This window comes from Hipposideros armiger, unplaced genomic scaffold (assembly GCF_001890085.2).
Source record: "Hipposideros armiger isolate ML-2016 unplaced genomic scaffold, ASM189008v1 scaffold_230, whole genome shotgun sequence".
In the NCBI taxonomy this organism is placed as follows: Eukaryota; Metazoa; Chordata; class Mammalia; order Chiroptera; family Hipposideridae; genus Hipposideros; species Hipposideros armiger.
Genome location: NW_017731580.1, coordinates 2087883 through 2101932, shown reverse-complemented (window position 1 = coordinate 2101932; position 14050 = coordinate 2087883). Strand labels below are relative to the sequence as shown.

General features: G+C 42.5%; 1 protein-coding gene across 1 annotated transcript in view; it reads right to left on the bottom strand.

Moving 5' to 3' along the window:
• Positions 1 to 5819: 5819 nt before the first annotated feature.
• The window catches only part of CAPZA2 (capping actin protein of muscle Z-line subunit alpha 2), a 93362-nt gene continuing 85131 nt past the window's right edge, over positions 5820 to 14050 (bottom strand). Inside the window, exon 8 of the mRNA XM_019654772.1 lies at positions 5820 to 5903. Coding sequence (XP_019510317.1) covers positions 5820 to 5903 — 84 coding nt within the window. The remainder of the gene's footprint in view (positions 5904 to 14050) is intronic.

Genomic DNA, 14050 nt, shown 5'->3' with positions numbered 1-14050 from the left:
CTGGCGTATAAGACGACCCCCCACTTGGAGGCATATTTTTCAGGGCCAAAAAATCGTCTTATACGCCGGCAAATACGGTAAGTCCTGTGAACAGTGAAGTCAGGGAAGGGGTGGGGTGGGGGAGGGGTGAGGGGAGAAGGAGAGGGAGCAGCGTGTACAAAGTCCCCGGTAGAGAGCACTTAATGCATTCCTGGAACAGAAAGGCCAGCACTGAGAGGCCAAGAAGGCAGGGGAGGGGAGGGTGATGTGAGAAAGACACAGGAAGAGGCCTTGGTAACAAGGGCTGCTGGGGACTCTTAACCAGGGAAGGGAAATGACAAGATATGTGTTATGAAAAGATCACTCCACGGTGGTTATTATATAGGAAGTGGGTTGGAGAGAAAACCGTTATAATAGATTGTTCCCACAGTCTAGGTGCTTTGTATTAGGGCAATGACATTGGGATAGAGAAATGGACACACTTAAGGTATATTTTGGAAGTAAAAGCGACAGTACCAGCCCTCGGCTGGATGTGGATGAGGGAAAGGGAGGAATTAAGGAAAATGCCCGTGGCTCTACCAGTCTAGACAAGCTTGTTCCCTTGCCAGGAATCCTCTTACCAGTGTGTGTGACTCCTTCTTCCTCAGTTTCCGTGCTGTCTTCCAGTGAGGCCCTCCCCAGTTTCATGTCCTTTGTACACTTAGCACCTCCTGGATTTCCTTGTTGACTTGCTTAGTGCCTGTTCCCCACTATCCCTCAGTGAGGACCAACTCCCACTGTCTCATTCCCAGCCACTCGCCCAGGGCCTGAAATAGTGTCTGGCACTGGCACACTGGGAGGAGCTGGAGAAGAGTTTGCTAAATGACTAAATTATGATTAACAAAAACAATTAAAAAAACATTTAGTTTGCTAAATGAATAAATTATGATTAAAAAAAAACAAAAAACACGTTCTGCAGAATTGTTTTCCTATAACGTATGTTTGAACACCAAACAATTAAAAAAAAACATTTAGTTTGCTAAATGAATAAATTATGATTAAAAAAACCTGAGGGCCAGTCGAGTTGTTCAACTGGTTAAGAGCTCACTTGGGAGCACCAGCTCTGAGCAGCAGGGCTGCGGTTCGGATCCCACATTGAGGGCCAGTGACACTTGCCCTCTACAGCTAAGATGGTGAACAACAGCTCGACCAGGAGCTGGGCTGCTGAGTGGACAGCAATGGTGACAGCGTAGGCTGCAGCAGGGCTGTAGTGGGCTGCCGTGAGCTAAGTGAGTGACTGGCAGCCAGGTGAGCAGCTGGTAGCCAGTGTGAGCTACTGGGAGCCACTGTGAGCAGCTGACCAACGACTGGCGACCGACTGCCTCACCTGGGAAGAGCGCAATGATCATACCAACATGGGCCAGTGAAGCTACGTCCTCCACAACTAGACTGAAGAACAGAACAGCAATTTGTCTGTTACCCTCCCCCAATTCCCCAATAAAATCTTTAAAAAAACAAACAAAAAACCCCCAAAAAACAAGTTCTGCAGAATTGTTTTCCTATAACGTATGTTTGAACACCATTCAGACCGGGAGACGTGAGGTTACATGAGCATCCCATGTGTTCCTGAGATGCGTGTGGGTGGAGATTTGGTAGGTATGAATGTGCAGACACACACGCGTTTTTCTAAGATGAGGGATCATAGCTTTCTTCAGATTTTCAAATGAGTCCTTGACTTCAAAAACAGTTAAGAAATACTGTACTCGGGCTGGCCGAGTGGTGCATTGGTTATGAGCTGGCTTGGGACGCCAGAGGTCCCCGGTTCGGATCCCATATATGAGGGCCAGTGACACTGCCCTCTACAGCTAAGTTGCTGAACAACAGCTCAACCTGGAGCTGGGCTGCTGTGAGTCGCCGGGGACGGCGTAGGCTGCAGCCCCTGCCGCAGTGGGTTGCCATGGGCTACTNACTGTTATGAATTGTAATGTAAATATCTTTTTGTTTTCCGATGGTCTTAGGCAACCCCTGTGAAAGGGTCGTTCGACCCCCAAAGGGGTCGCGCCCCACAGGTTGAGAAACACTGCTCTAGGCGCTTGTGTGATTCTCCTTTGTGCCTTACAGCCACAAAGCCTTAGTGCTGTATTTGCATTTAAATCATGCATTCTACACGTGAGTGTGCATTAAAAAAGGGTTCTATGGGAAGTAACCTCACAGGGTGACCCGGTCACAAACTCCTAACAGTGGGAAGTCACACCCCAGCCATATAACTTTTTAGTAAAAGGTTAATTTTTGCCTTTTTCTGTCCACTTACCACACCTTTGGAATAAACCAGAACCACTCTCACCAGAGCACATAACCTTGTTGACTGTCCAGTGGTCCAGTCCCCCCCTTGTCATCTTCTTTATGTTCCCTCCTCAATTTCAAATACATGAAAAAAGCTGCAAAACTGTATTTCTCTGGAGCATCTGAGATCTTGCTCCCCAGCATGTCATCAGTTTGGCTCAAACAAACTTATAAAAAGTTCCTACAGGCTTGGTTTCTTATGTCAACATGACTACTGAGAACCTCTATGGCGGCCCCATCTTGGGAGCGGGGGATTCAGGTTTGCTTTCAGAAAATTTAAATGAAGTAGTTTATCCAAACGGGAAGGTGAGGTGTCTCCTTTTCTCAGTTATAAGAAGCTTAGAGTCCAGGCCTCTTGCAGCTACTCAGGCTCCTTCTGCGGTCTGCTCTGCGTCCTGTACCATCTGTGGCTTTACTCTCATGGCTGCAAGATGGCGGCAGCACCTCCCGGAAGCAGGTCCACATTCTCGGGAAGTAGAAGGGCAGAGGGCAAAAGGCCAAGGAGAACAAATCAGAAGAGCATGTTCCCTTTAAGGATATTTCCCAAAGCCCCACGCAGCCACTGTGGCTTACACTGCATCATCACCTGGCCACATCCACCTGCAAAGGAAACTGGGCATACTGCCATTGCTAACATATTTGGGGGACTGCTAGCGGGGAAAGGGTGGGAGGGGTGAAGGAGGGAAGGAAAAGAGAAAAGGTGGTAAAGAGAGAAAGAAGGAATGAGGGGGAATGAAGGAAGAAAGCATGTTGAGTAGGCAACCAGAGTTTCCTCCACAGTGGTGAGTAAGACAGACAAGATGAGATATCTGCCCTCATGCAATTGATGCTTGGAGGACAGATAACAAACATCTTCATTATCTTAAACAACATAATCACATCCAGATTAATTTGCTCACATTCAGAATTTTTCCTCTTGTTTCTCACTCATATTAGTTCTAAGCCCTGCGATTATGCTTTGATTCACCATTAAATGGGGAGAGCTTGTCTACCTCGGTTTCTGTCTGGCTCGTGCTGGCCTTGGCAGCATCATGCAATTAGCTCATCCTTGTCTTTTGTTGTCAGCATCTACTCCACACTGGCTGAGATGTTGGGCCTCTACATGCACAGTCTAAACTTCATTCTCCTTAGCTTCAAAGTTTGGAGCTGCAGCAGCCATTTTGGGGCCACGAGAAGACCAAACAAACAACAACAAATACCACATGTTACAAATGGTGGAGCAAAGAAATAGAAAAAGACTGAGTCCTTGATGCCATCCCTGAGTTGCTGAACTAACCCTGTAACCACGTACATCTGGAACTCTTAAATAAACGATAAGTGTCTTTATGGTATAAACCAGGATTCTGCAAACTTTTTCTGTAAAGGACCAGACAGTAAATATTTTAGACTTTGTAGGCTGAGAGGCAAAATAGAAGGTATTTTGTAGGTACCTATATATGAAGAAAGAAAACAACTTTTCACGATTTTTTTACTGATAAAATTTAAAATATAATAAATAACAGTACAATACAGTCCAACTAATGATGTGAATGGAATTCTTTTGGGGGCAACAGATAACATTCACTTAACTGGGGTTAAAGTTAGTCTTCTCTATCATCCTGATAAAAAGTACCTTTGGCTTACGAAGCCTTTTCTTGCTTCTCTGAAACACAGTGGCCCTCCCTCTCTGGAAGTCACCAGAACATGTCATCAACATCTTTCTTTTGCCACTTGTACACCATCTTCACTGTGTTAATATTTTTCATACAGGAAGCAGCTGAAGAGTATAGGCTCTGGGTTGCAGCATATGAGGTCAGACAATTAAGTTTGTGAACTCATCCTAGAAAAAGTGCTACATACCTTATTGCTGAATATCACTATGGTCACCTTTGAAGTGCTCCCCTTGGGAAGCTATGCATTGACGCCAGCACCTAGTCCACACTTCAAAGCAATTTGGAACTCTTTCTGGAATGGCCACCAGAGCTGTTGTCGTATTACCCTCGATGTCCTGAATGTCATCAAAATGTCTCCCTTTCAATATTTCCTTTATCTTCGGGTCAAGAAAGAAGTCATTGGGGGCTAGATCAGGTGAGTAGGGAGGGTGTTCCAATACAGTGATTTATTTACTGGCTAAAAACTCTCTCACAGACAGTGCTGTGTGAGCTGGTACATTGTTGTGATGCAAGAGCCATAAATTGTTGGCAAAAAATTCAGGTTGTTTTCATGCAGCCTTTTCAGCACTTCCAAATAGTAAACTTGGTTAACTGTCCAATTGGTACAAACTCATAATAAATAATCCCTCTGATATCAAAAAAGGTTAGCAATATTGTTGCAACAAGTTCGTGAACTTAATTGTCAGTCCTTGTAGACTGGGTTTGAATCCCAGCTGAACTACCCTTAGCTGTATGATTTCTGACCACTTATTGAACTCAGCCTGAAGCTTGTTTCCTCATCTATAAAATGAGTAGTAATACCTACTTCATAGGTTGTTGTAACAATTAAATGAGCTAACAAGTGCAAAGATTTAGAATAGTGCCTGGCATACTTTAAGGCATCTGTTATGCATTTTATCATTTGATTTGTTTTCAACCATTTAATAATGTAGAAACTCTTCTTAGCTTTCCAGTTGTACAAGAACGGGCTGGATTTGAGCCATGGGCATAGTGTGTGGACCCCTGATTTGCGTTGTTAGGTGACTTGCTGGTGAAAGCATGGCTGATTGTATAAGACTAAGGAATAGGGTGCAGGACCCTCCACATAGCATTTAACTCCCTTCTTTTATTTACAGCTCTACTGCTACTGCGTGCCCTCCCCAATATGCCTCTTCACACACACACACACACACACACACACACACACACACACAGACACACACACACAGAGTTTGCAAGTCTTATTTGGCTTCAAGGGCTGGAAGAAAACTTGGCTCAGCTAACATTCGTTTAATACATTTGCTATTATCTTACAACTCCTAGAACCAGGCTTAGAATGTCGAACTCAAGACTTTATTTGTCCTTGTTCCTAGCTCCCTCTTTTCCCTTAGGCAGTAGTAGCATCTTATCTTCTGGTCTGAATAGGTCGGGTAAAGGACTGAAGAAACAGGAAGAAACAAAGTAATGAATACTTCAAATATCATCCCACCACACAAATAAATAAGATAATGAGAAATCGTTGTAAGTCATGTGAACAGAATAAATGTTTGACAGGCCAGGAAAGAATGTGAGTGTGGGGAGCAGAGGACTACTTGAGAGAGGCCATTTGGGAAAGACCTGAGGAGGTGATATTTGATCTGAGACCTAAGGAACAGAAAATGTACCGTATTTGCCGGCGTATAAGACGACTGGGCGTATAAGACGACCCCCTAACATTTCCACTCAAAATACAGAGTTTGTTATATACTCGCCGTATAANGATTTCCATTACTTACCACCATTAATCTATCTGAAAATATTTTAACCTGAAGCAGGAATATTACTTAACATGTTAATTCCAAAACCTCTGGTTTTACAGAAGTCGGGCTGTTTGAATCTGACTTTGAACTAATTACTTACAGACACCGGTAGGGGATCCTGTGTGTCTTTATGACTCACTAGCTGAACGTTACCATCTTCGTAATAATGAACCTAGTAGAATGAGAAATTACAGAAACCAGTTATAGGTAGAAACTCAAGGTCTCACGGCTCAATAATCACATCTACCAGTTTCAGCTCTAAGCTAACTTCTCCGCTGAGCTCCTGACCTTCCAAACCCCAGGGGGACTCTCTCTGCCCTCAGCCTCATGAGGAATCTGGTCAGCAGCTCCTGCGGTTTTTCACACAAGCCCTCCTCCAACCTGACTGCTGGACCTTTTTACCTCATAGATATTCTACTGGTATCTAAACGCGAGGTTTCCAAAATCAAGCTCACAACATTTCCTCCGCAACATTGTTCTTCTTTTGTATTTCTGCCAATCATTTAATTTGTCAAATTCAGACATGAATTTATTTAATAAACATTGAGTGATTACTATATATACCTTTTACTAAGTAAGGTTCAAGGGACACATAGCTTTTAAAAAGATGGTCCCTGATTTCATATTTCAACACATGTTAAATAAGAGATATGTAAAAAGTACATTAGCAGTACTGTAGATTCTTCTCTCTGAGTGTTAAAAAGGAACTTCAGAAAAGAGGCAACACTGCACTTGGGTTTAGCAAAATGATCAACAAACTAGAGACGATAAGGAAACAGCTTAGAGAACAGCATACTGTGGGAAGGCTGGGAGGTACTTCCAGGTGGAATGTGAGTGAGGTCAGGGAGGGAGAGGAGTGGCTGGAGAGATGTACATAATAGGAAACAAGCCAACTTTGGGCCTTGCATGCCATGCAAACATGTCAGGGCTCTAGTAGGTGAGCGTGTACTGCTACAATGGTCTGAAGTAGGCAAGTAATACATGAGATTTAAGTTTAAAAAATCATCTTTCCTGATGGCAATGTGAAAAAGTGGACTAGGGGATGGCAAAGGGGCTAGCAATTCAGCAAAATAAAGCAACAATCGTATGCCAGGCATGATGCTAAGTGCTGAAAACGGAGTTGTGAACCGGACAATCCTGGCTTTCAACAAGCTTTGGTCCACAGGGACCGCGTTTTAGAAATCCTCCAGGCGACAGCCGCTGAGGCCCAACGGAAGGAAAGAAGAGTGTCTACCAAAGGGCTGCCATTCATTAGGCTCTGTCTGCCTCTGTGCTAACCGTTTTGCTCGCAATAACTAATCTTTAAATAACCCATAGGAGCTTGTTTCTTATGGCTGTTTTTTTTAGCTGATGAGAAAACAAACAAAAAGAGCTTAAATGACTTTCTGACGTTACACAACTAAAAACTGGCAGAGCTGGGATTCAAACTCAGGTAGTGTGGTTTCAAAATTCATGCTCTTAACCTCATTTCTGAGCTCCTAAGGGGCAGTCACCAAGACACAGAAGTAATAGGATATAGACTAGAAACGAATATTGGAGTCAGATGACAGAGCAGCAGTGTCTGACATCTTTATTCCTTTTATGGCTCTTTGCACAATATCTTTCATGATAGATGATCAATAAATGTATTGAAAGAGTGAACCAAGACAGAAAGAGATTAGTATTTCCTATAACTTATTTAGTAATATCTAGATTGAAATACATAGTCTTAGTTATCAGATATTCTTCTAGATAAACATTTGAACTCACATTAAAAGTCAAAGAATTCAGTTCTAATGGGTTTCATTAAGAAGCCAAATATGAGTACAGGAAATACTTAAAAGACATGTACTATGTANAGCAAGCTTCAACTTCACATAGTCCCACAAGCTCATGAGTGCAGACTTATGTTATCAGAACGAGTGGCTGATTTGACATCTGTGATGTGTGCGTTCTAGTCAGTTTGTGTGAAAAAAATGTGAAGAGGGGTTCATGCAACTCTGCTAGTTACACTGCTGTAGAGAGCCGGAGGTCTGCAGTAAGGGTTAAGCCTGACAGCTGGCAGGCTGACAGGCTCTCAGGTCCAGGTGAGCAGCCGTGGGAAGGTTGCTGGACAGATCTCATCACTGTGCAGCTGAAGAAAAAAGAGCCAATGTTACAGACGACTTTGAAAGTTAGAGTGGAAGGCCATCCTGTTAACAGTTTCTACTTGCTGTGTTTTGTCTCACTTCGGGGAGATTGTTCCCAAAACCCCTACCTAAAAAATCTTCTTTTGCTATAAAAGCTGGGTACAAACAATAAACGAGGCCACTTTCTGTCATCAGCACTGAGTGGGCCTCCTGTCCCCAGCTTTTGTCTCTAGTCTCTTTCTTTTCTAGTCTCCCACCCAATCCTCTCAGGTACCCTTTCGGTGCACTCCTGGCTGACGAGTCAGAAGCACTTGGTTGGCACGCGGGTTGCGACACACTGCAAAATAATAAAACTGAGTTTTACATTGTATGTTTAAAACTAACAAGCACAGGGCCGGCTGAGTGGCGCATTGGTTAACAGCTGTATTGGGACGCCAGAGGGCGCCGGTTAGGATCCCACATATGAGGGCCAGTGACACTGCCCTCTACAGCTAAGATGCTGAACAACAGCTCAACCTGGAGCTGGGCTGCTGTGAGTTGCCGGCGGCATAGGCTGCAGCCCCTGTTGCAGTAGGTTGCCATGGGCTACCATGTATAGCCAGCAGCCGCAGTGAGCGGCCAACAGCCACTGTGAGCGGCCGTCCAGAAGCTGGTGACTGAACTGCCTCACCTGGGAAGAGCGCAATGATGGTGCCAACTTGGGCCAATGAAGCAATGTCTTCCACAACTAGACTGAAGAACAAAAGGACAGCAACTTATCTGTTCCCCTTCCCTCAATTCCCCAGCGCTGTTCCAATCCCCCAATTCCCCCAATAAAAATCTTTAAAACAAACAAAAACTAACAAGCATACTTTTCTTAGATTATACCAAAACTAGGGATAAAAATGTTTTAGTATTATATTAGCTACATTCTACTTTTATAAGAGCACTTAACTTTATCCTTTGTGTTGGTTTTATACTGTGATATGTGTTTGAAACAACCAAGTCAGATTTAGTTTCAGCTGAATAATGCTATTTGACTATAGTGTATCTATCCGAAGGCACTACACTAGAAAAACTGGATGATTCATTGAGATATGAGAGAATTTACTGTCTACCGTTATATACATGCATACTTACAAAATATTAGTGTGCTGAAGCAGATAGAGTTCAACTTATCCTTTCTAGGAAGCCTTCCTTGACTCGACATCCCTTTAAAAGCTACCTTAGTTAGGTAAGTTATGCTTTAAGTTTACCTTGTAAACAATCTTAAAGTATTTTTATCCATGACACGTCTTCCTAAATAGGCTTGAGGTGTACCAAGATACTGATCCCCCGTTCTGTTCGGCGGTTGGCAAACAGCCTCATCCATTGCTCCCGGAGTGCCTTACAAGCATCATCTTTATGTGCTGTGATGTGAAAATGCTTGGGAAACACTGCTCTATGGTCGCATGACTACTTTGTAGACATCGTTAAGAAAGTTTTATATCTTCCTGACTCCACAATGCCTAGGATGCTCCTCTGAACGCAGTGCAATTAATCTCTAATGACCTGACATTTCTAATACCAATTAGACCTTAAAAGTTTAACTGGTTATTTTACTTTTAATTGGTGAATATTTTGCACATTCCCCAATAGCTATCACTACTGGCCAATTCTAGCTGTTGCATAATAGTAAGAATGTCGAATTTGAAAAAATGCCTTTACAAATTTCTGCTTTAAAAAGCTTCAGTTTCAAGGCCAAAAATACTATAATTTAGGAACAGCAAGTACACTGATTCTGCTTTTAGAGATTCTACAGTAGTGAACAGAAACCCACACTCTTCTTGGGACATTTCCTAACATGCACGCAGTTACAAAACACCTGTGTTGGCTGCTGGCAGCGACCCCAACTGGTCAGCAGCACGGAGGGTCTTTTCAAAGGCTCTTGCATTCTTCTAAAGCTCTGGGTATGATCATATTAAGTAAAAAAAATGATTTTAACTACAGAAAGGGCCACCCAAATACTACAGAATTACCGTATATACAGTTGTGCTTAATTACTGATCTAAGAATTTCACATTTCAAGAACGTTTGTAATGAGCCGGAATTTCTAGGGCATCTTTCTTTGAATACTCCTGTTCTCACTTCAGTTTCCAAAATCCTACATGAGGATGGGCCTCATGAGTACCTGTAGCACATTCATGTATATCCAGGTATAGTGTACACAAACAACACTCATGGCACGACACTTACCTCTGCTGTGATTCTCGGTTTCAACCCTCAGCAACTCCAGGCTTCACAGTTGTGTGAACTCCTCTTCAGAACTTGTCACTCCCTTGGCCACACGTGTCATCACTAGCAACTGTAACTCCTCAAATCTCATTTTTAAGCACACACTTTAGCCACCACTTCCTACATTTCTATGTTATTCCTTTCAGTATCCCAACTCTACATCCCTACAATCCTGTGGACGAGTAAAGGACTGTGCACACCTTTGAAATGCCATAAGTAATGGCCGCCCTCCAGACAGCATGTAATCTTAACCATCCTGCAAGCCAATCCCGCTTTTTCTCCTACCTCTATGTAATCTTCCTTAAATTTCCTCAATTCCAAANTTTTTTATTAGATGGGATGGGTAACATATGGGACTCTATCTTTTAGGATTGGGTTAAGTTGCAGGTGACAAGAAACAAAACAGCTGTGGCTTAAACAAGATGGCTTTATTTCTTTCTCATGTAAAAGCCCAGGCAGATGGTTCAAGCTGGTGTGGACAGTGCTCTTGAGTGGAAAGGGCAGGGTTCATATGGCACGTGTACCCGGGACTGACGGCCCAAGACGGTGGTGTCCAAGTTTCAGGCAGCAGGAAAAGGAGGGAAATGAGAAGGGAGCACACAGGCTTGGACCCCTGGGGAAGTTCTCAGAAGTTACCCTACAACACTTAACCCAAAGGTAGCCACACAGCTACTCCCAGCTCTAAGGGAAACTGGGAAATATAGTCTTTATTCAAGAGCCAATGAGCAGCAAAAAAATGAGTGCTAGGGGGCAACTAGCCACTTTCGCCATAGGTTACCCCTTTGACAAATGCAAAGGCACCCTTCTTAGCATATAGGGTGTTAGATTCATGCCAAAGCCCTCTCCCTTTACTGCAATTGGCTCAAATCCAGGACATCGGGACGATTGTTCTCATCAGGAACAAATATATCCTCATGGTCCAGAAAACTATAAATTAAAAGATGTTATCAGCCCCACAACAGTCAATATAAAATGGAGGCGTAGGAACAGTCAACACAATCCAGCAATGGAACATGATGGAAATGACCAAATGTCCCTCCCCAGGAACCTCGGGTCTCCCCTTAGCAGTAGAGTGCTTGCCTTGGTCAGCCCACTGGGTGACCCAATCCTGCTCTTTGGGAAGAACTCCTTGTCTATTTTTCCCAGGAAGGTTTTTCATTTTCCATTGTCCTTCCTCGCTACAACTGGGGCTGACAGCTTCCAAAGCTCACTGTAGTTGATTTAGAGCGATCACAAGTAGTTGTTTGCCCAGAATAGTACCTGTTCACACCTGTTACCAATTATAAAAGCTCCTTTTTCTCAAGAGTACTCTGGGCAATAAATTACATAATCACTGCATTCCCAAATTCAATTCACAAGGAAATGAACTCTGCCAACCACCATAAGCCACACGAGCTTGGAGAGGACCCCAAGTCTCAGATAAGACTGCAGACCCTGACATCACCTTGATTTCAGCTTGGTGAGCCCCTGAACAGAGGACCCGGCTAACCTGTGCCTGGACTCCTGACCCATGGAAACTGTGAGATAATGCACCTACATTGCTTTTAGATGCTAACTTTGTTACACAGCGGTGGACAAGTAATATACCCTCTGAAACAATGGGCTTGGGTGGGAAGGCAATAAATATCCTTATTCTCATCTCTGTCTTTAACCGTAGGTCCTGGTGTTACCACTTTGCACCTGAAGTCCATACAAGTGAGAGAATGAACGATCCTGAGTCAGGTTCACTGAACTCGAGAACATTTTTGGATCAGTAATTAGTACACGGCAGTCCTTGCAAGAGATTTGATGTTGCCAGAAGTTCAATTGGGTTCAAGTCTCAAGCATTCCAGACACGGAGGTGGGATTAAGTATAGCTATTAACTGCTTCCTTTCACTTCCATGCTTTTTGTAGATTAACTATCTTCAGCCTAAGGGCCCCTCACTATTCTCAATCTTCATTGTCGTCTTTCCTATTGTTAAAGCCATGTCATTCTACTCTGCAAGGTATGGGGGAAAGTTTCCATGTCATGGCCTAACACCAGCTTTCCAGCCTGCGATAGAGATGGCCTACTGACTCTCCCTAGCCAGTGGAGCAATGCTCCCTTCCTCTAGGGGATTAGTTTTGATTGTCACAAAGATTAGGGGGTGTCATTGGCATCTGGTGCCTGGGGGCAGAGGTGATAAATGCACTGGAGTGGTTTACACACTGTACTGTATTAAAATGTCAATATAATTCCTGTTGATGTGTATCGCCTTTAGCCAATGCCACATTTTAGATTTTCTTACTTGTAGAACTCCATCTCTGGTACCAAATTCTGTGTAGGATGAGAGGCAAAAATGAGTGATTGAAAAAAAAACAAACTAAAACAGCAGTGGCTTGAATAAGATTCCAGTTGACTTCTCAGTTGGATTCAGCAGACTCAGCCTCATAGAGTCTGATTTTCAATTTTCTATTGGACTCTCGTGTTGTAGGTGCTCATTAGACATTAGGAAAACTAACCATTTGTCAAGTAAGTTGCATTTTTGTCCTGTGGCTGATTTGTCTTTTGGATTTGCTTAGAGCATTTTAAGCTATATAGAAAAATCTTGATTTTTATGAGGTCAAATACATTATTGTATGGATTCTGAGGATTTTGTCTTAGAAAGGTCCTCTAATACTCTGAAACTATTTAAAAATTGTTACCATGATTTCTTCAATTAGTTTTATATTTATACCATTAAATCTCTGATACAATTTTAACTTGATGTAAGGTGTGAGGTACGGATCAATTTTTTTTTAATCCAGCTGGCTACCCTGTTGTCCCAATCCCATTTATAATTTATCTTTACCCCAATGATGTGAGATGCTGTGTTTAAAATCAGAACTGAGTACATTTTTGAAATGTTTTAATGTTATTTACTGAGAGGGCTACATGTTTCTCTTTTGTAATAATATGCTAACATAGCGAGCTACATTAGATTTGCTAACAAGGAACAATTAATTGCTGTATTGCAGTGATAAATCCTTGGTCATAATGTAGTATATTTTGGTTATTATTGTATTAAGAATTTTTGCTCTTAACTTTACAGGGAAGTTTTATCAATAGTTTTCTTCTTTTGGTGCTCTTATTTAAGGTTATGCTGGCCTCATATAATAGATTTCTTTTTCTACCATCTAGGATAATTGCTATAAACAGAAATGATCTGTAATATGGAAAGTCTGATAAAGTTCACTGTAATATATGGGTCTAATGACTTTTTTGGTATTTATTTTATTCTCATATGGTGTTCCAAATGTGTCTCCATAAGTTGCATATTTTAATTGACAAAATATATCAGACACCAAAAAATGAGAATGCTGTAATGATACCTGCAGACCCTCACCCAGTTTAAGAAACACACTCTTACAGATAGAACTGAATCCCTCTGCTGTCCCCAATCCTGTCCCTCCCCACACATGCACTATCCTGATTGGGTGTTTTACTTGCACATCTTAGGCACTTGCTTTTATTAAAACAGTAAGACATACATTCGAATTACACTGTACTTAGCTTCCTGCAACTTGCTTTTGCTTTTTTCTCTCAACATTTATAGTATGTTGTTATGTGAAGCTCCAGCTCATAAGTTTTGAAAAGCTATGCTATCCCAGTGTTAACCAACCGCGGCATCTGTACTCACTCTGTTGCTGGGTCTTTAGATTGGTTTAGGTTTTGACATGTTATGTCTCTGGCAAGGAATCAATTTCCACTTTGTCTTTCTCCTCCAAAAAGCCCTAACTTACTTTTTCCCCTTATGGGAAAAATGAGTGCACACGAGCAGGGTTTTCTTTCCTTTATAAATTTTATTTTGCTTTTTCTTTGAGAGACTTTCAGTGTCTTGGACCCCTAACTACCTGTATTTTCCCGTGCATTCCAAAAGAACCAGTCTTCCCTACATGTTTAATTTATACCTGAGAGAGCTACAGATCCTGGGTGTTCTTGTAGGAGACAAGAGGCAC